Below are 21,518 nucleotides of genomic sequence, written 5' to 3' on the forward strand. Positions count from 1 at the left end.
ATCCTGCCAACCTAGCAGTTCAAAAGCACATCAAAGTGCAAGTAGATAAACAGGTACCACTCCAGCGGGAAGGTAAACGGCATTTCCGTGTGCTGCTCTGGTTCGCCAGAAGCAGCTTAGTCATGCTGGCCACATGACCTGGAAGATGAACGCCTGCTCCCTTGGCCAGTAAAGCGAGATGAGCGCCGCAACCCCAGAGTCGGTCACGACTGACCTAATGGTCAGGGGTTCCTTTACCTTTACTGTTGTATTTCCTGATTTCCCGCCTCTCTTCAATAATAGACAAACACTAAGCAGTATGAAAAAAACTTATTCTGGGCCTCAGTAAAGCGGCCCTTTGTTTTGCACAAACATTTCTAAAATAGATCTGTGCTTCCCTGAGTACCAGCCCATGCTCAGTGGAACTCTTGCTGTTGCTTCCCAGATGAACGCAGCTGTTTCCACATCTGCAGAATCTGAGCCCAGCCTGTGCGCTAGAAGAAGGTGCCAAGTTGAAAAGCCAGTGCATTCCACCGATCCCCCGAGCTCTCTCCTCTTCAGTGCATGGCAAGGAGGGTCCTGTGCAGGCAGCTGGCGGGTGGAGGGAGGGAGGGAGGCAAAAAGCAGCGGGTGGTGCCTCGACTTCCTTCGCACAACACATGAAAGGAATGTGGTGGTGAGCTCATGGCTCCTCGCCCCGCGCGCCCCGCCCCGCGCCGGGTCCTAGCGCCCTGCGCTCAGTCCAACGAGAAGAGCGGTGGGGACCCAGCCTTAAAGCTGGCCCATTCCCTGCGCTTCCAAAGACCCAGAAATCCTGACTCCGAGTCCTAGGGGCTGAGGTCCATTCGTCACCCCGCCCCATAAATTATTTGAGCCCCCAAACCACGCAGTTGCTTTTTTCTGGGGGTACGCACACCCCTAAACATTTTGTGAATCTTTGTACTCCCCCCCCAATTTTTTTTATTGATTTTCCAAAAATTTTTAACAAACATAAATCTCAACCGTATTTAAACCAATCTTAGTGACATTGTTAAGCGATCCCCTTGGTTGAATTTCGGTGTATATAATTTTAGCAGTTTTCCTAAACCAATTTTCTCGTGAACCTTTGTACTTTTGTCCATTTACTGTATTTATTTCCCCTGATTTTTAACTATAAAATGGTGATTTTTCTGGAGTCAAAATGAGAGTGCCGCTAAACATTTTTTTTGGGGGGGGGAGCACTGGGTATTGCCATTCAAATGGTATGTATGCGCGCTGCGTGTTATAAGGTTTGGGGCAGCCCTAAGCCCACCCCGCCCCAAACTATTCTAAACAGCTATGGCTGCAACCGATCCTATGTGCGCCACCTTGGGAATAAAGTCTCACGGACTAATCTCCGACATTGTGATGCGCCTCGAATCATCATCATCATCGACACCCAAAGGATCAGCATCCACTTCCCGCCTCCCACCGCCGGAGCGCCAAAAAGGACCCAGGAGTCCGGCCATACCCTTCCAACACCAAACCTCTCCGCCACCCCGCAAAGCAAAATGCCGAGCCGCAGGCGACGCGCAGGGCGCGCCTAGAAAGTCAGCGCGAGGCCGCCACGTGGGAAGCTGCAGTAGTCAAGTTACTAGTTCCTGTTGCGCACAGTCCCTGCTCTTTCCCCGGGGTGCCGTCACTCCGGGGTCAGTGCGAATCGTTAAACCGCGGGGTTGTAACCGTGTCGTTGTTGTTGTTTTGGCCCGATCTTGCTTTTGCTTTGCGCTTTGGCGGAAAGGGAGTAGCAAGCAGCGCTTCCGAAGGCGCGCCGTGCGTCCTGGGGAGAAAAGCGCACGACCGGAGAGAAGCGGCCCTCCTCCTCCTCTCCTCCCTCCTCCACTAGCGACGGGGCCCACCACCCCGGGGCGGGGGCGGAGTGTGGGGGCCGGCGGAGTTTGTTCCGGACGTGGGACCCGCCCCGCAGCGGCTCCCGTTGGCCAAATAGGGAAGCGGAGCGGCCGGGAATCGCCGCGCTTCGCTTCTCGGAGCGCCGATTCGTATAGTGCAGGGAGGAGGGCCCACCCCGGATCTCAGCCATCTTTCGAGGGGCGGCAGGGACGGTAGCCGGCGATGGCAGAGGCAGGGCTGGGGGGCTTCTGAGTTCGCCCAGCCGATCCCCCACCCCCCCGACCATGATGAATCCCAAGGAAGGCGCGGCGCCGCTGGAGAAATACAAGCTGGTGGTGGTCGGCGGAGGCGGCGTGGGCAAGAGCGCGCTCACCATCCAATTCATCCAGGTATGGAGAGCCCAAGGCGGCGAGGGCGGGAGAGCGGGGCCGGGTGGGCAGATGGCGACAAAAATATATATTTAAAAACCTCCCCAAACTTTACCATATGTTTCCGCGCCGAAGTTCGCGTTCAGGTGACACAGGGCGGTGGTGAAAGCGAAACCTGAGCCAAGATCCTGTGTTGTTGATGAGGATGAGTTTTTTTTTTTAACTGGGAGGAGGTTTTGCCGCCTTTGCTGGGACGTTTTCCCTCCCCAAGAGAAGCGTTCAGCGCGTAGCCGCCTGGCTTGAGCAAGTCCCAACTGCCGACGCTGTATGCACGTTTACTCGGGAGTAATCCCCGTGGAAGTTCGGTGGGGCTCCGATTAAACGTGCGCAGGAACCTAGTCGCCTATTTTCCCCTAGCGGCGGAGGCAGGGATTTCTCCCAAGGTGGACCTCTAGATGTTGATAGACTCCAGCTCCCATCATCCCTGACCGTTGGCCACGCTGGCTGGGGCTGATGGGAGTTGTAGTCCCACAAAGTTTCTCAGTCCTGTTCTAAGCCGATCCCGTCGCTGCCCACCCCCCCAAAAAAACCCAATAACCAAGATCCACGGTGAGAGAGAAAAGGGCTTTGATGTTTCCCGGTGACCGGGAAGGGCGATTGGGGTTTGCTGCTGCTCAGTGCTGAGCAGCCCCAAATTCTCCCTCTGGAGAGGCTGAGATTGCGGGTCCTCCTGAACCTCCCCTATTGGGAACCAGGTGATGAGGGTGGGCAAGGGTGCCAGCTTGAATAAAATATTGGGGAGGGAGGCAGGTAAGCCCCATCCCACTTACAAGACACGGCACATGCACACTGAACGGCAATGCCAATCAACTTTGGGGGGCCCTCAAATATTTTATTGGGGGCGAAAGGACCTTGGCCCCCAGGAGGTTGGGGAAGGGGAGTTATCCTTGGCATGGATTGGAAAGGGCCAAATCAAGTGGAGAAAAAAGGGAGGTACCCAGGACTGGGACCATCAGCATCACACTGTGCTTGTGAGCTTTCTAGAGGCAGCTGGCTCCTGTTGTAAACAAGGGCTGGGCTGGATGGCATTTCCAGCTAAAGGAACTTGCATGCGAAGGCGGGAAAGGGATCTCTGCTCAGATCCTGGAGAGCCACTGTTCAAGCTGATGTGCCCAGGCTAGATGGACCAGGCAGTTTCAAATAATCAGATGACCTTTGGCTCCGATGCAGAAAAGCAAAGCTTGCATTATTTTATAAATTTGGATCTGATCCAGAAAGGGAAACCTTTTTATAATTTTTTTAAGAATGCAGGGAAGGGAAGGACCAGAATCCAAGTTTTGTGTAGCAGACTGCAGAGATCCTTGCAAATAAAGCCACGGACGTTATTAGCATGCTTCTGATTCATTTTAGTGGTCAGCTAAGAGAGTAAGAGACGCAGGTGGCGCTGTGGGTTAAACCACAGAGCCTAGGACTTGCCAATCAGAAGGCCAGCGGTTCGAATCCCTGTGACGGGGTAAGCTCCCGTTGCTCTGTCCCTGCTCCTGCCAACCTAGCAGTTCGAAAGCACATCAAAGTGCAAGTAGATAAATAGGTACCGCTCCGGCGGGAAGGTAAACGGCGTTTCCGTGCTCTGGTTCGCCAGAAGCGGCTTAGTCATGCTGGCCACATGACCTGGAAGCTGTATGCCGGCTCCCTCAGCCAATAAAGTGAGATGAGCGCCGCAACTCCAGAGTCGGACACGACTGGCCCGTACGGGCAGGGGTACCTTTACCTTTAAGAGAGTATAGAATCATAAAATTGGAAGGGATCACAAGGATCATCTAGTCCAGCCCCCTCCAATGCAGGAATCTTTCACCCAACGTGGGGCTTTAAACCCTGAGTTTAAGAGTCTCATTCTCTATCAGCTGAGCTATCCCAAGACAACAGTGGAGGAGAGAAGTTCTCCTTCGTAGCCAACATGGGGACGGAGACCAGACTACTAACTTCCTAGCAGGATAGTTTAAAAAACGGCCTTTCGCCAGATCCATCCCTCCAGCATCCTGCTTTATCTCCTTGCTGGCCAGGGAGTAACAGAAAGCAATCACATTCTCCTCAGCCAGCCTATTCACTTGCCTGCATGGAATTCCTAGTCGCCTCTGATGACCAAATTACTGATCTGATGTCAAAGAGACCTGAAGGAACTCTTGTGCTGGAAAACTATGGTTCTCATGGGGAACACAGGGTCAATACTGGGGGTAGGGTGTCCTGTTTTTACTCTTATGGAGTAGCAAGGGTCTTCAAGTTTAGTTCTTTCTGTCATCCTTAACATCCTTCCTTCCTTTCTTCCTTGCCCATTATTCCCCCCCAGTCATATTTTGTCTCAGACTATGACCCCACAATTGAGGACTCGTACACAAAAATCTGCAACATCGATGGCACCTCCACACGGCTGGATAGTGAGTATTACTGGGCTGGCGTCCTATTCGGGTGATGTGGATGGAGGCTGCATGCAAATGTTATGAGGGAGACAGAAGCTTGGGAGAACGTGATCCTTACATTCTGCAATGGGCCGCATCCTTCCTTGGCATTGCTTATAAAGGGATGGAAGAACGTCGAGTGTATCATGACCACAGCTTTGTGGGAGGGGACTTTGTTATGCTTTCCCCATCGCCAGTGTCCTCCATCAGTGGTCAAATGAGTGGGGGGGGGACGACATTCAGTTTGTGTGAAAAACGGCTCCATTAGAAGCAAATTGAGGAGGGGAAATTAGACAGAAAGTATTGGGAGAGGAGAATCACTCAACGACAAAGGGATGATCAGGAACAATATGATGTGAAGTGCCATATTGAGAGAGCTCAGACAGGTATAATGTCCCAAGTGCTTTATTGCAACAAACTCGCAAGAAAGCTGTCCCTTCCTGATGACATCATCTGATTGGACAGAAGGGTAGCCCATGCTACTACATGGAGGGTTAAAGATCTAGAAGCACTTACTGGGTGTGGGGGAACCATAAAGGAATTTGGAACAAATGTTTTTTCCCAAAGGTGAATAGGAGTTACATGTTTAGTAGGGGTGCGTGTCAATATCAGAAGGACATGGGAATGAACGAATGAATCTTTATTTGCATCAGCCACCAGCCATAGCAACAAAACAACAATACAATATACAAAAAATAAAGATAATGATGTCATAATGGTTATGGCCTGTTCTGCAAATGGAGTGTAATAAAGTGATAAGAGTGGAGTGTACCACTTTGAACTCCAGGTGAATGTTCCAGTTCTGCACTTAAAACCACACTGACAATGACCCTAAACCAGGGGTCAGCAAACTTTTTCATCAGGGTCCCTCAGACCTTGTGGGGGGCCAGATTATATATATTTTTTGGGGGGAATGAACGAATTCCTATGCCCCACAAATAACCCAGAGATGCATTTTAAATAAAAGCACACATTCTACTCATGTAAAAGCACAATGATTCCTGGACTGTCCGTGGGCCGGATTTAGAAGGCAATTGGGCCAGATCCGGCCCCCGGGCCTTAGTTTGCCTGCCCATGCCCTACACTCTGCAAATAGCAAATTACCCCCACAAACTAGTGGTTTCTCCCTCAGCTGATGGAAGGGGTGGTGCTGGTTGCCTCTTACTTGCAGGGAATATTTTGTCTGTCTGTTTTGATGTGGGAGAGCACATGAATGTAGGGAAGGGATAGCCAACATTGTGCCTTCCAAATGTTTGTTGGACAACAGATCCCATCACCTCTGGCCATTGGCCCTCCTGGCTGGGGCTGATGGGAATTGGAGTCCATCATATTTACCTGCCCCACACCTGGCATCATCCATGACGTTGGGTGTAGGATAGGTGAGCATGACTAGGGCCAAGGCATCATAGCAGACCAAATGGGAAGGCTTGGTGGACCCAATCAGTCCTAGGGGGCTGTCTCTTGTTTCACACCCATCACGTTTGGAATGACTCAGACCTAAACTGCTTCCCTTATGATTTCAGTTCTGGACACAGCTGGCCAGGAGGAGTTTGGGGCCATGCGAGAGCAGTATATGCGTACTGGGGAAGGTTTCCTCCTCGTCTATGCCATCAATGATCGTGGCAGGTAAGACCCATGGTTACAGTAGAAGGTCCTGTCCTCTCAGTCCGGTGGTCAAAGGATGGAGGGGAAAGAACTTTCTGTGGGTTCTGAGTTGAGTTGGTGTGTTTTCTTCTGATGCTTTTCTGAGGAGGTGTTTAATTTGCAGTTGGTTTAGAATGGTTGGCGCTTTGCTAGGACAGCAAGTTTTGATAATGCCAGGTACAACAGAACACCTCCCTGTGCCTAATTAAACATCTACATTTACTTAAATGAATTGACTGTTGCCAGAATGCTCAACAGGACTCTTATTTGTATATTTAAAGCATGATATCCTGCATTTCACCACGTAGATCTCAAAAGCTGCTTACAGCAATAAAATACACAATATATGAAATTTAATTACAGGTAGGTAGCCGTGTTAGTCTGCCGTAGTCGAAACAAAATAAAAAAAATTCCTTCCAGTAGCACCTTAGAGACCAACTAAGTTAGTTATTGGTATGAGCTTTCTGAAGAAGTGTGCACGCACACAAAAGCTCATACCAATAACGAACTTAGTTGGTCTCTAAGGTGCTACTGGAAGGAATTTTTTTATTTTATGAAATTTAAAACATTAATAAAACCTCAATTAATGAGGTGCATTTAATCATTTTTAAAAGATGCAAAGATCTAGTTTTGAAATAAAACAGTTTTGCCAATAGCTTACGTTGCACATATACTCTGCAGAATATTCTATATTGTTTATCCTCACAACATCAAAACAGACTGTTCTAATTTCCATTTTACAGCTGGGGAAACTGAGACTGAGAGTACAGTGGTGCCTCGCAAGACGAAATTAATCTGTTCAGCGAGTCTCTTTGTCTTGCGGTTTTTTCGTCTTGCAAAGCACGGCTATTAGCGGCTTAGCGGTTATTAACGGCTTAGCGGCTTTAAGAAAAAGGAAAAAAACTCTCGCAAGAAGTTTCATCTTGCGAAGCAAACCCATAGGGAAATTCGTCTAGCGAAGCGATGCAAAAACCGAAAAACCCTTTCGTCTTGCGCGTTTTTCGTTTTGCGAGGCATTCGTCTTGCGGGGCACCACCGTAACCTATTCTAGTCTGTCCAGTAAGCTTACAGTTAAGAAAGGATTTGGCCCTGGGTTAGCCACACCTGATGTTTCCAGTTCCCCTAACCTTGGTAGTTTTTAACCAGACTTAGAACAGTGTCCTTTTTAGGGAGTATCTTATTGAAAAGTCTCACCTGTGTTTATATATATATGTAATTTTTAATTTCCACGTTTTCCCTTCCTTTTTTAACCCTCCCCTAACAATTCAGACTTGCGCACAATGCTGGCCACTTCCCTCCCCTCCCCATGGCAGCACTGTAAATGCAAGTTGTGCCCTCTTCTGTGTGTGTGTGTTTGGGGGTCAGGGTGGAGAAGACTGTAGGGATGGCATGGATTGGGGAAATACAGAACCCCTTTCAGAGTGACTTCCATTCCATCCCTGCAGCTGTTTTTCCTCCTTTTTTGTCTCTATGTCTCCTCCCCTTTTTTTTTAAGTTGCCCTCTGGTCCCAAATACCCATGTATCTGGGGAAAGAGGGGCAGCCCCAGCTGTCTGTAAACATGGCTACCCTTGCCCCTCCCCTCAAGCCTTTGACAAGCCCATTTTTTGTACATGGTTTGGAGAGGGAAAAAAGTCAGGTTTTTTTTAAGTCAACCTCATACTGGTTCTTATAGCAACAAAATAAATAAATGCTGTTTTCTTTGTTTTTTTCTCACCTGTGTTCTTTGCCTCTCTGCCACAGTTTCAATGAGATCCACAAGTTTCACACTCAGATACTTCGAGTGAAAGACCGGGACGACTTTCCCATGATCCTTGTGGGGAATAAGGCTGACCTTGACCTTTATCGGCAGGTGAGCCTTCCATAGCATTCAATCACTTACTGTGATATCAGTCTCTGTGTGGTGGTACTCCGCGGCGGTACATGAGTCGATAATGTTTTGAATCCTCTCTCTGCAGTCTCAATTTGGGAAACCCATATAGGCCTGGGTAATAATTAAGATAAATGTGTAATGCCTTGGTCTAGGGAGGTTTGGCAAGGCATGAGCTTGCTAGACGAGGCCTTCTTTGTGGTGGCGCCACAACTCCTGAATGCTTTCCCAATTTTATTTCATCAGGCTCCCTCTGTGTTTTGTCAGAGATGGGATGCACTTCTATTTTGATGGGGGATTTTGTGTGTGTTTCACACCCAGTTTTGTTGTTGCCGGTTGTAATGGACAATAGGAAGGAACCGTTAGCCCTCCATATGTTGTTGGACTGTAACTCCCATCATCCCTAGCTATTGGCCATGCTGGCAGGGGCTGATGGGAACTGGAGTCCAATAACATGTGGAAGGCCACAGGTTAAGCCATCTTTGATTTAACATCTTTTGCTGCTGCTACATTTGTTTTTGCTCTGCTGCAAGTTCTGACTACATGATACTAAGCCAAACCATGGCTTAGGATGAACGTGCAGGTGGGTGGACTTCTACAGGGAAATAATGACCACTTTGTTCCTCCGGCACTCGTTCTGCTGTTGCCCTGAGCTGAGCTGTGATTTTCCTTAGCAGGTCATCCAAATCTGGACAGCTAATAAATATAATACAGTGGTACCTCGGGTTACAGATGCTTCAAGTTACAGATGCTTCAGGTTACAAACTCCGCTAACCCAGAAATAGTACCTCGGGTTAAGAACTTTGCTTCAGGATGAGAACAGAAACTGCACAGGAGCAGCGGGAGGCACCATTAGCTAAAGTGGTACCTCAGGTTAAGAACGGACCTCCAGAACGAATTAAGTTTTTAACCCGAGGTACCACTGTAAATGACAATAAATAAAATTGAATAATTGCGATTCCCTGGCTGTTTTATATGGTACGCAGCAAGGAGTGTTGTATTTGACCTAGTTGGTTTCCAAAATTAGGAGAGATTGGCTGAGAGAAAATTTATCTTTTGTGAGCAGCAATGAGTGGGGAAGATTTGGCTGCCACGAGGCACCTATGCCTCCTTACATGCCCCTTCAGTATCTCCACATTTCCAGTTCCCTTAAAAAATGTGGGGCAGGGGTCACAAATTAGCTGGATGTGGGATGCTGTGCAACCAAACTTTACAACTACCTAATGCCAGCCACCATTTTGTTTTTCTCCTTTTGCTCCCTCCCTCCCACCACCGCAGCTACACTCTTCCACCATGTAACGGTATCCATTGCTATTTCTTATCGCTGCTTTCTTATCCAGGTACCCAAGGAGGAGGCCCTCAGCTTTGCCCGGGAGAATCGGATCCCGTACATGGAAGCCTCTGCCAAAATCCGCCTCAATGTGGATGAATCTTTCTATGAGCTGGTCAGGGCCATCAGGTAAGAGGACAGGTGACTTGCTGGACGTGCTGTGTCTTAACACGACTAAGTTGGTTGCTTTGAGACAATCATTTTTTTGCAGGGGTGTCAAATACAGAGGTACCTCGGAAGTCGAATGGAATCAGTTGCAGAAGTCCGTTTGACTTCCAAAATGTTCGGAAACCAAGGTGCGGCTTCCGATTGGCTGCAGGAAGCTCCTGCAGCCAATTGGAAGCCATGGAAGCTGCATCGGACGTTTGGGTTCCAAACGATGTTTGCAAACCGGAACACTCCCTTCCAGGTTTGTGGCGTTTCGGAGCCAAAATGTTCGACTCTCAAGGTGTTTGGGATCCAAGGTACGACTATATAATGAACAAGTAAATACAGTGGTACCTCGGGTTACATACGCTTCAGGTTACATATGCTTCAGGTTACAGACTCCGCTAACCCAGAAATAGTGCTTCAGGTTAAGAACTTTGCTTCAGGATGAGAACAGAAATCGTGCTCCGGCGTCGCAGCAGCAGCAGGAGACCCCATTAGCTAAAGTGGTGCTTCAGGTTAAGAACAGTTTCAGGTTAAGAACGGACCTCTGCAGCAAATTAAGTACTTAACCCAAGGTACCATGTAATAAAATTGGCTTCCCAAAGCCTGGGGGAAGCAGTTTCCTTTGATAATAACATCAATATGGAGGCCGTTTGTGGCTATTTGTACTGTATTTCATTATTTACTTCAACCTGGTGCCCTCCAGAAGTTTCAGATTATTGGGTTGTCTTTGTTTTTGTTTTTATTATGGATCCTGTGTTTTTATTTTGTAATTTATGTTGTGAACAGTCCTGAGATCTATGGGTATAGGGCTGTATACAAATTTAATAAATAAATGTAATACTACTACTACTGCTGATAATAATAATAATAATAATAATAATAATAATAATAATAATAATAATAATTTAGATTACAGCTTCCATTAGCCCCAGCCAACATAGTTTGGTGAAAGTTGATTTACTATCTATCTATCTATCTATCTATCTATCTATCTATCTATCTATCCCTATGCCCTAAGCCTAGGGGTAAACAGATTTGAGGCTTGTGGTTTCTACTTTTACGAGCTCCTCAAGATCCAACAAATAGAGCCTTGCTAAATTTGGCCACCAAGTTCAGGGGTACCCAATACAGTGTTATTTTAGTTGTTAGACTCTAACTCTCATCAACCTTGACCAAAAGCCATGGTGGCTAGGACTGATGGGAATTGTAGTCCAACAACAACTGGAGGGCTGCCTGTGACCTAGTCAGAGAGTAAAATTGTAGAGTTGGAAGGGTATCCATCCCACACACCCATGCAGTCTCAGAACCTATGAGAAAAACTTGCATTTTCCTGAAAATCTGAGCGGGTGATAAGAGCTATGCTGCCTTTTTTTTTTTTTTTTTTTTGCTATATAGTCATACCTCGGGTTGAAGTTGCTTCAGCTTGAGCGTTTTCAGGTTGCGTTCCGTGATGACCCGGAAGTAACGGAATGAGTTACTTTCGGGTTTTGCCGCATGCGCAGACACTCAAAATGACATCATGCGCAGAAGCGGCAAATTGCTGCCTGTGCATGCACAGATGTGGGTTGCGTTCTGCTCTGGATGTGAACATCCAGAGGCACCACTGTATTCTCTCTCTGCTTCCTGTCCCAATTTCCACCTCTTTCCTCTTTCGATTTGCAGGAGGTTTCATGAGCTGGAATCGCCCCCTGCCCCGGCTGTCAGCCCTAAGAAGAAAGAAAGCAAAGGCTGTCCTTGTTCCCTGCTGTAAACTGCCTTCCCACACCAAGCTACAAAGCCCGGAAAGGGAAGAACAACTGCTCAGGTTCCCTCCTAAGGAGTGGACGCGGCAGGATTTCTCTCTTATCTCCACCTCCCCACACCTCTCACCCCCCTCACCTATGCATCAAGGGCTGGCAATGTGTATTCTGCAGTTGTGTCCAAATACTACAATACGTCTGGCGCAGAGAGTTCCTGCAAACTGGAACAGGTCAGGAAGCAGATAAATCATGTACCCCTTCAACACCCACTAAATAGACAGGAAATAGGTTATAGACATGAAGCCTGGGACAAGGTGCGGGAAGAGTGCTCAGTGCCTTCCTATTCTGTTCCCCCATCTTTCTCTGTTAAGCCTTCAGAGAAAACTGGCAAGAAGGGGACTCTCCTACACCAGGCGGTAGGAGCAGAGGCGGACTTGGGGCTTTCAGAGATGCCAAAATTTGGTGCTGTGCCCCCCGCCCCAATGTGGGTGAACCGGTCATGCTTCTCTAAATCTGCCCGTGGTAGAAGGCAGAGCAATTTGAGAACTGTGCGTTCATGGGTTTAAATCTGGAAAGAATAGGATAGTCTGGTTTTAGGATGGGTGAGAGAGTGGGCAGGAAAACGAGGGGCTCAGACCCTTCAATGCAGACAGAGCCAGCAAGCTTTTTGCACATACACAGTTTTATGTACATGTTCAAAGCCGTATTGTACAAATGCATCTATAGGGGTGTTATCTATTTTTTAAAAAATCACAGCCGTCATTATGCACAGCACATGATTAATAGGAACAGTCATTACAAATTAAGCAAGGAATTTTATTTTATTTTTTGCAACCCTCCAGCTGCTTTGGACTACAACTCCCATGAGCCCCAGCCAGAACTCGTGCTAGCAGGGGCTGATGGGAGTTGTAGTCCAAAACAAAAACAGGTTAGCATCACATTACAGTAGGGGACCCAAAGAAGCAATCTTTTTTTAAAAAATCAAGTTTTGTGGGGAGGGTGACCCCCACTCCACAAAAACCGTCTGGGACAGCGGGTTGAATGAACCCTAAGGGCTATCCACCCGTTTTAGATCTTCTACCTGCCACCTAACGAGCAAATGGGCATAATGAAATTAAATCCTGCCCAAATGCAAGGCATCTCCCCCCCCGCAAGCAGTTAAGGGATGTGTGTGAAGGTCACTTCTGCCAATTCCCCTGCCATCCTGCTGCAGATCATTCCAGCTTGTTAAACACCAAAGAGTTACCACCTATTCAAGCATCATCATCTTGTGGCACTTTAAATACGACCAGATTTATTATGGCATAAGCCATCCTTGAATAGAGTCCGCGTTCTCAGCTGTAGGAAGTCTTCTCTGTTGGCAATTCTATGCAATCTACACACACACGGTACAGAGGGGTGGTTTTTTTTTGCAAACAGTGGGGCCAAAGGGCCATGAAATGTCAGGGTAGGAAGCTGTGAAATTCTCACGTACCCAGAAGTGGTTTTGAATAAAAGGGAGTCATTCCCAAATCAGTGTGTGTTGCTCTTTGTGATGGCGGCACAAAATTGGGCAGGTCAGGAAACTGAGTAGGCTATGGAGACATTCAGGCTATAATCTGATACACACTTACCTGAGAAACAAGTTCTCCTTGAACTCAGTGGAACTTTCTTTCGAGTAGATATTCAGTGTGGCCCCTTGGATATGGTCCATCCACATTTAAAGGGTGAACAGGCTGCCTCAGGAGTCTCAGGATGTAGCCCGGGGAGCAGGAATGGGGAATTGGTGGCCCGCCAAACACGTTGGATCCAGCTCACACCAACTGTGGCAAAAATGGCTAACAGTGAGGTGCGATGGGCGCTTGGGTCAACAGGAATTTAGTGACCAGCATAGGTGCTCAAGGTGATCTATCCATGATTAACCTATACCTGAGGGATGGAGGACAGACATACAGGGCACACCACTTAACTATGGCATTTGGGTGGCTTTAAGAGAGGATTGGACAAATTCTTGGGTGGGCCCTAAAACACCTGTAACTTAAAACTTAATGGAAAGATTGACCCATATCCTCAGGCAACAGTGTTTTGAGTCTCAACTTCTTCTGTATTTAATTCCTGAAGAAAAGAAAGGTACTGCAAATAAAATCAAACTCTGGGCAGGTACTGGTGATGCTGTCCTTTGTTGCGATCTTTCTTTCAGAAGTTAAGAAAACTGAATACTGGGACACAATTACTAGACTTTTGGAGATTTGGGGTGGAAAAACCTATCTGGAGCAAGGAATGGGGTTTCCAAAGTCTAAACCAGTTCCCCAACTTGGGTCTCCAACTGTTTCTGGACTACAGTTCCCACTGGTCCTGCTAGCTAGGGATGAGGCGAGTTGTAGAGCTAGAGACCTGAGTTTGGGAAACGCTGGTCTAAACGGACTTAGATTGCTTTATTTAAGCCAGAGGTTGTGCGTTCGTTAGGCAGACACCGAACCAAGATGGGGGACAAACCTCTAGGACATGGGAAATTTTCGGCCCTCCAGATGTTGCTACAACTCTCAGCTGCTTCAGGGAGTTGTAGTTCAGCAACATCTAGTTGGCCAAAGGTCCTGCTCTCTGGCAGCAACTGCTCTAGAATTAGGAAGCCAGGTCTCCTGGGTGTCTCTCGCTGTCCAAACTGCTCACTGCACTCTCCCCTGCCACCCCAAAAACAAGGAATAAAGCTGTACAGCAGGCATTTGATTTTTGCAAAGAAAAGTGTTTTTTGTCATTTTGTTTTGTGTACACAGTATACAATGTGAGTTTTACATATTGAGAGAAAAAAACGTCTCGGACACTAATAATAAACAATAAAAATATATAGGAACATCCAATAATACAGAACACAAATCCCATTATCTCAGAACAATACCCTTGAGGCGCGAACAAGATACACAGAAATACACATCGTAAAAAAGGGGGCCTTCCAAGATCCAAATTTGGGGCGGGTGGGGGAGGAGGAGGAGAAGTCTTTTCGTCACAGGAAGCTGTGGGGTGTGTTTGTGTGTGTGTGTGCGCACACACACACATTCTTAAACAACTCTGAGCTGGGCCCTTCCAATTCTGGTGCACAGGGTTTGGGCTGCTCGGCCCCTCCGTCCAGGAGGCAAACGCCTTAGCAAAATTTCGCATGAAATTGATGGTGCGAGTCTGTCGTTCCAGGAGGTATCGAGGCTCTGAATGTCCCTCGAAAACAAACCACGTGTATGTCCCCCCCATCCCTTCGTTTCCCAAACCCCATGTTCAACTTACTAACCCCACCTCCACACACAGGTTCAAGCTACAGTCCTTCGCCTCTAAGGCCCAACAGCTATCAGTAAACCGGGTTTGCGAGGGGGAAAAGCTGTTAAAAACTAAATTGCAAGCTTTTAAAATATCCAAAAGGAAGCCAGTCAACCCTCTTCCCCCCTTTAAAAACACTCCATTCTGAGTGGAGCTCATGTACACCAAGTTCCACCCCCCTCCATGCACTCTCACAATCACACTTGCCAACCTCTACTCATCCACAATAAATAATTAAGGGGAAAGGGTAGGATCCAGGGGGATGTGGAGAGTTGTGTGTGTATATATAAGGGACCCTGATCTAACACAGCCAGATGGGCCCCCGACACATTTCTGTGCTGTCCAGAAACTTAACTGAAGAAGCTCTGCTGGGGCAATGGGACCAACCCCTCTTCTGAGGTGGGATCTGTTTTCTCCTCCACCCTAGAGTACCTTTTTGCACTTCCTCCATGGGAAGTGTGTGGGAACCATGATTTTAAAAAATCAAACCGGTGTGTGGGTGCTTTCAGCACCGCTTGCAATGCTGGAATATGCAGCTGCCCCATATGGGGATCAAACCTGCAACCTTTTGACGGTAGAGAAAAGCAAAGAAGAAACAAAAACAGAACCGCGGGGAGACCGGGCTGGTACAGAGAAATCAGAAGTAGTCTCGGGGAGTGGGAATGAGGTAGACGTTGGTTGGGGGGGGGCGGGAATCTGATCTAGCAGGGGAATCTACGTGGAGATGTGAGATGGATCTGGGAGGTCACTAGGAAAACCCAAAGGAGAAAACATGCCGAGGTGGAAACTGGTTAACTGGCTGGGCTATTGGTGATAGATGAGAGAGGCTGGCTGAATGACCGGGCTGGGCTGCGAGCGGAAAGTGTGTGAAACAGGGCAAGGACCTAATTGTCTATCTAAAGAGAGTTCATTTTAGCATTTCAGCTCAGGGTTAGAGAGGGATCTTTGCTTAGGAGGCTGCGGGGCGGGGGGCACAGAATCTCCCTTCCCCCTCAATAACAACAACAACAATAATGGTGATTAAAAATAATAATAATAACGACCTCCTAATGAAAAGTTTCAGTCCAAACCAAATAACGTCACAGCTACAGGTGAGGAGAGAGAGAAAGAGAGAGAGAGAGAGAAACTCCTGCGTATCGTTAAGTTCAAGTTAGTCAAATACAATATGATACATAGACTTTTTATCCTATACAGTATATACAGCTGAGGGGAGGGATGGGGAGCAGAATCCGGCCTTGTCAAACACCACGAGGAAGGGGGTGGAAGGGAATTATCCTTTCCTCAAAGGAGCTCAGTTCTAAGAAAAGCACAGAGGGACATAACTACAGCCTAGTGCACCCCTTTCCGTGATCCGTGTGAGGGCCAGTTGAGAAAGTCTGAACAGTCTTTTTTTTTAAATGGGGGAAAGCGGTAGGGATGGGAAGGAGAGAGATTTAGGGAGCCTTGATACAGACAGGTTGCTATGGGTGTCGCTATGCCCCCCCCCCATTTATGGTTACCTATTCAGAAGGGTTATGGGTGGAGAGATGCTCCACACGTCCCAAAGAGCTAGAACCCCAAACTCAGCGGGCAAAAAGAAAAGAAGGGGGGAGAGTGGCTCGTGGCAGGTCCACCAGCAGCAATCACCCCCACGAAAATGTCTGAGGGAAGAAGGAAGGTGCTCCAGAGACAGCCTAGGGGAGTGGGTTGGAGGTGTGGCTCTTTGCAACCGTTTGGTTGGGAAGGGAGCAACTTGGCAATAAATATTCCTGTTGGAAGCAGTAACAGAGGCAACCGCTGTGAGTGTGTGAGTGGAGTGCCTCTCCCCAGCCTCAACTCAAAGCAACAGTTTATTTGGCAGAGATGGGATGAGAGTTGTCTACGGGCAGGGAGAGGAAGTGGGGTCTCATTGCCTGGTCAGACTGTGGGTAAAAGGATCCGGGCACTGCGTTAAGGGTGGCCAAATACACCCCCTGCCACACACACACTCAGCTTTCCCTAGGGAGAAGTTCCTGATGGACAAGATGCAGGATGGTACCCTGGACCCTCTTGTATGTGTTTATTCACGCTGCCCGCCAAAACACACGCGTCCCCATTCCCACCCCGTCACCCCGATGAAACCCACGGCTCCTGGATCCCGTCCCCACAAGCTCCAGATCCCGGCACCAACACTCCTCTGACCTTCCTATGGGGTTCCTCCTACTCTCAGTCCCCACCAGAGCAGGGGGCGAGGCTGCTCCAATTAGACATTTATACATTTATATATAAATAATATTTCTCTGTACAGCCAGGGCAAAAGGGAAAGGGGCTGTCCAGCCATCCGCTCCTTTTGATGAGAACCCTCCTCAACGTGTGCTCTCTGCCATCACAAACCTCCCGCGCACCCCACCACCAAAAATAAAAATAAAGAGGCGCATCCCAGGTCCCGATTTTTTTTTAAAAAAGAAAAGAAAACCTGAAAAGGGAAGAGGTGGTGGTGATGGTAAGCTGAGTCTGAACTCGTTGCCTGTGATGGTACCCCTCGACTTTCCTCTCCCCACTTCCTGCTCTGGCTCTGCAGAGGGGCGGGCATTAGGTAGCCCCTCCCGGGGCGTGGCTCCGGCGGCTGCGTCACGCACATTTGCTCTGTGCCTGAGTCAGCAACTCGCTGAAGGAGTCAAACAGTTTCTCCAGCCACGGCTGGTTGCGCATGCACTGCTGCACCACTTCTTCCTGGCCCAGGTCCTCGTCCTGACCCTCGATCGCCGTTGTCTGCAGAAGGAGAGCCCCACCCGCCCCCCAAGAGAAGGACAAAACGTTAGCTAAGAGGCTTCATTACGTGCAGACATGTGGGCAGCACGGGACTCACGGGGCTTATGAAAACACAAACGGATTCCGCAACCAGGCCAACCAAATTCTGCAACCCGAAGAAAGCCAAGTTGTGTTTGGTTTGTTTATAAAAATATTTGTATAGCGCTGCGTCGTAAAAACGTAGCACAATGGTTTACAACACCATAAAAACACAGTCAAGCTATAAAGTCATAAACAAGTTAGAAGCAAAAGGAAGTTGAAAGCAAACATCAAGAGACCGTTGTGTGCTCTTGACTGTCTGCATAGGTTTGGGGGGAATAGAAAAGTTTTCAGCAGGCACTGAAAAGCTGGTATGGAAGACACCTGTATGAGTTAAGCACCTTCATGCAATTCCTCACTCCCCATGCCCCTCAATAATTTCATAGAATTGCAGAATTGGAAAGGTCCCTGAGGACCATCTACTTCAACCCCCTACAATGCACAAGTTCATTCTTGATTTGTTAGATACAGGAGTAGTACAAATGTAATGCAAACCACCCGTGGCAGATCCCTCTAGTCACTGGAAATCCTATCCTACCACCTCTATGGCTTTTTAGATTTTACTAGGCCATGATCACAAAGTTACAAGGATATATTTGCAACAACAGGGACAATCAACTTTCCCCCCCTAAAAATAGTAGCTGAATTCTGAACCCAATTCCAGGTTTTGCACCTCTATGATCTGCACACCCTGCAGTATATACATCATCCTCAGTATAAGAGTGAACGCTCAAAGTTTTACCGTAAGGACTGAGGAGACATCTCACGGTATCACCAACCATACTGTTGTCAACTCACACTGCTATGGGTTAAGACAATGGGGAATTTTTTTGGCATTCAGCTAGGTTCTCCTCATAGTGAAACCACTGAAATTAATGGACCTAATTTAGCCGTGTTCGTTAATTTCAATGGGTCTACCCCTGAGTAAACCTTAACTGAATACCATGGAAAAGTCAGTAGAGTATGAGACTCTTAATTTCAGGATTGTGGGTTTGAGTTCTACTTTGGGCAAAAAGTGTCCTGCACTGCAGCGGGTTCGAAAAGATGACCTTGGAAAAGATGACTGAGCCTTTTGATCTCTTTCTCCTCAATGCAAGGGACACCCTGCCCCTAAGAAGGCCAGCATACCCAAGGTATTCCAGAAAGCCCAGCTGCCACAAAAATCTATTTTTTAAAAAATTAAGAAACAAGTTTCCAGTCACCTTGGTTGACCGTTTCCCCCCAAGAGCACCTGTCTCCCAGAGAATGCAGCAGTGTCTCTGTGCAACAACCTCCGGAATTATTGTGTAAGACCTGTTTTAATTGCGCCAAATAAGCACAGCAAAGACGGAGGAGTTTGTGCAGCCTGGATTTCGCCTCAGACCTGCCCACTCCTCACTGCTTTACGGGGGGTGGGGGGTGGGAGTTCTATCGGTAGAAAAATGGGATCCCAGGTGATGGAAGTAAAATGGTACGGTTCTTACTCACCTCATCCTTACAACGCAGAAATGTGTGGTACTTGTAGTGGTGAAGGGAATGGTACAGAGTGTAGAAAAAGGACTTCTCCACCTCCACACTGAATTCCTGTCAGCAATAAGGGCGAAGAAATAACAGGGAGAAATCACTTACAAGAAATCACAGCCCACTGCTCACAAGCTCTTCCATTTCACCTACCCGAAGTACCTCAGAATCAAACCGTTCCCTCCCTCAATGTTTCACAATAATCAACAAGTCTGCCTGCCCTTGCTCATTACTATCTCTTCCCTCGCAGCCATGTCTTCCCCTTTTGCCTCTGCAAAGTTAATTTCTCCCTCCTGTTGCTATGGCATCTTCACCTCAGCGCCCGGAACTTCCTGCAGCGGTAAGTCAATGCAGTGCCCTCCGGTTGCTGTGGGACTCCAACACCCATCAGCCACAGCCAGCGTGGCCAATCGTCAGGGATGATGGGAACTGGAGTCCCAGCAACTTTTTGAAGGGCTACCCCTCAGCCCAGAGGTTGCCAACCCATAATGCCTGCAAAGGCCTTCACTGGCCCCCTCTGGAAGGGACCCCAGACTCTGAGCTGTCTTAGGAAAGGAAAGTCTCGAGCCCTCCAAGAAAGAAAGCTATGTTGCAAAATGTGCAAGTACCCCCCTTTTTTGATAACAATTTATTAATTTTCCAAAAATAACAATACGGAAAAACAGAAAAAAACATAACCAAATTAAACCATAAATTTTCAGTCGACTTCCCTCCACTTCACCTCTTGGTTCCATTATAATATACTTGTTTAAGCACGTCCATAAAACCTTATATACTTAACAACCCAATTTGAAAAACCTTCTTCATCTTATTACAAGTGACTTTTAAAAGTTACACTAATGTAAAAATCTGTACACAAAGCTTAAAAAATATGCATTGAACAATTGCCCCTTTTTGTAATAATTTGTCCTGCATAGTTCAATAATTTATTTTGCCAATCTTCTTCTCTTTTATGTTCTTTGGCCGAGGATTCTTCCTTCCATAGGGGCTGGCTGGTCTTGCCTGGCATCTAGTCTTGCATATCAGAACAAAGTCTTTCGTTCAAACAATCCATCGAGTCCTGTACATCTCAATATCATAACTTCATTTTTTTAAAAAAATGTGCAAGTACCCTAAGCAGTTTATGTGAAATTAGCCAGCCTGGCTTCTTCTGCCTTTCAGAGTCGTTAGCCAATGAGTGAAGTTAGGAGCTGTGATTGATAACTGAGCATCTTGGACGACAGGCAAGAGGAATTTCTGGGATCCTAAAGAGTTTCTGTTCCCGCCCTGCCACCCTCCCTCCCCACCTTTAAGAGCAATTTTCTTCCTTCTCTCTAGTAGTCCTTACTAGTAGCCCTATCTTTTTACCTAGCAACCAGGATACATCTTTCCTGTGGTGGGTTCGTCTGAGATCATGCATTCCCTGGAAGTTGTTTTCTGAAAATACTACTTAACCGTAAGTGTGGCTATTAAAGAATCCCATCTCCCTTTATTCCCCTCTCCTGGCACACACCACAGATCATAATCTGCCCCAAGGCTGCCTTCTTCCCCTCTCCTGCGATCTTGTTGCTCCCTCCCTACGATGGAAGCGGCCTTCTTGTCTCTATGCCGAGCCGCCCACCACCCCTCCAGAACACCTTCCCTCCCACAAGGCCTGTTCTGAACTTCTTAACCCTCTCTTATCCTAGACAGCTGCTGTTGCTTCATTGAATTTCACCTACTTTTCCTTCCTTTGCCCATTTTTCTTCCCATGCAAAACAGAAAAAAACGGCAAATGCAAAACGTGAAATATTGACAGAGTGGCTCAGGTGTGTCTGCTGCTGTGCAGGCACTCCTTAAAAATTCCTTGTATGGTTAACTTACAATACAAGGGCACACAGGGGTACTTCATAAGTAAGTCTCTCTGTTTTTAATGAAGCTTACTGCCAGGTAAGGGATGCGGGTGGCGCTGTGGGTCAAACCACAGAGCCTAGGGCTTGCCGATCAGAAGGTCGGTGGTTTGAATCCCCACCACTTGGTGAGCTCCCGTTGCTCGGTCCCTGCTCCTGCCAACCTAGCAGTTCAAAAGCACCTCAAAGTGCAAGTAGATAAATAGGTACCACTCTGGCGGGAAGGTAAACGGCGCTTTCGTGCGCTGCTCTGGTTCGCCAAAAGCAGCTTAGTCATGCTGGCCACATGCTGTACGCTGGCTCCCTCGGCCAATAAAGCGAGATGAGTGCTGCAACCCCAGAGTCAGCCACGACTGAACCTAATGGTCAGGGGTCCCTTTACCTTTACTGCCAGGTAAGCAGGTGCTGGATAGCAGTCTAGGCTTTGTTTTAACGTTTTGTGCCTTTAACAGCTGTACCTCTACAATCAGGCCTAGCAGGACATGACTGACTCCCCACTAGGGGTGGGAAACAGCAGCGGTGACAATATTGTGTTATGTCACACACCCCTTGGCAATACTCCATGGCAGCCGTTTTGTGACTGGCACCCACAGCAATCACACAAGATTAGGAATGTGCCTACTGGTCCGAAAAGGCTGGTGATAGCTGCC

At 47.7% G+C, this 21,518-nt stretch overlaps 2 protein-coding genes across 2 annotated transcripts in view; one reads left to right on the forward strand and one right to left on the reverse strand.

Moving 5' to 3' along the window:
* Positions 1-1,590: 1,590 nt before the first annotated feature.
* RRAS (RAS related) lies at positions 1,591-12,923 on the forward strand. Its single transcript, XM_081884475.1, has 6 exons — positions 1,591-2,237; positions 4,564-4,651; positions 6,196-6,298; positions 8,059-8,167; positions 9,526-9,644; positions 11,331-12,923. The coding sequence occupies exons 1-6, from the start codon at positions 2,133-2,135 to the stop codon at positions 11,416-11,418; spliced, it is 612 nt and encodes a 203-aa protein (XP_081740601.1). The 5' UTR covers positions 1,591-2,132; the 3' UTR covers positions 11,419-12,923.
* A 1,185-nt stretch (positions 12,924-14,108) lies between these two features.
* The window catches only part of PRR12 (proline rich 12), a 46,771-nt gene continuing 39,361 nt past the window's right edge, over positions 14,109-21,518 (reverse strand). The window contains exons 13-14 of the mRNA XM_081883746.1: positions 18,968-19,063; positions 14,109-17,422 (exon numbers count right to left, since the gene is read on the reverse strand). Of these exons, the coding sequence (XP_081739872.1) occupies positions 17,282-17,422; positions 18,968-19,063 (237 nt within the window). The 3' untranslated portion in view covers positions 14,109-17,281. The remainder of the gene's footprint in view (positions 17,423-18,967; positions 19,064-21,518) is intronic.

Source organism: Podarcis melisellensis, assembly GCF_964234715.1.
Source record: "Podarcis melisellensis genome assembly, chromosome: 13".
Taxonomy (NCBI): Eukaryota; Metazoa; Chordata; class Lepidosauria; order Squamata; family Lacertidae; genus Podarcis; species Podarcis melisellensis.

Coding starts and splice junctions, on each gene's coding strand:
- RRAS (XM_081884475.1), top strand. CDS start 2,133: ATGATGAATCCCAAGGAAGGCGCGGCGCCGCTGGAGAAATACAAGCTG. Junction 2,238..4,563: donor TCACCATCCAATTCATCCAG/GTATGGAGAGCC, acceptor ATTCCCCCCCAG/TCATATTTTGTCTCAGACTA. Junction 8,168..9,525: donor ACCTTGACCTTTATCGGCAG/GTGAGCCTTCCA, acceptor TTTCTTATCCAG/GTACCCAAGGAGGAGGCCCT.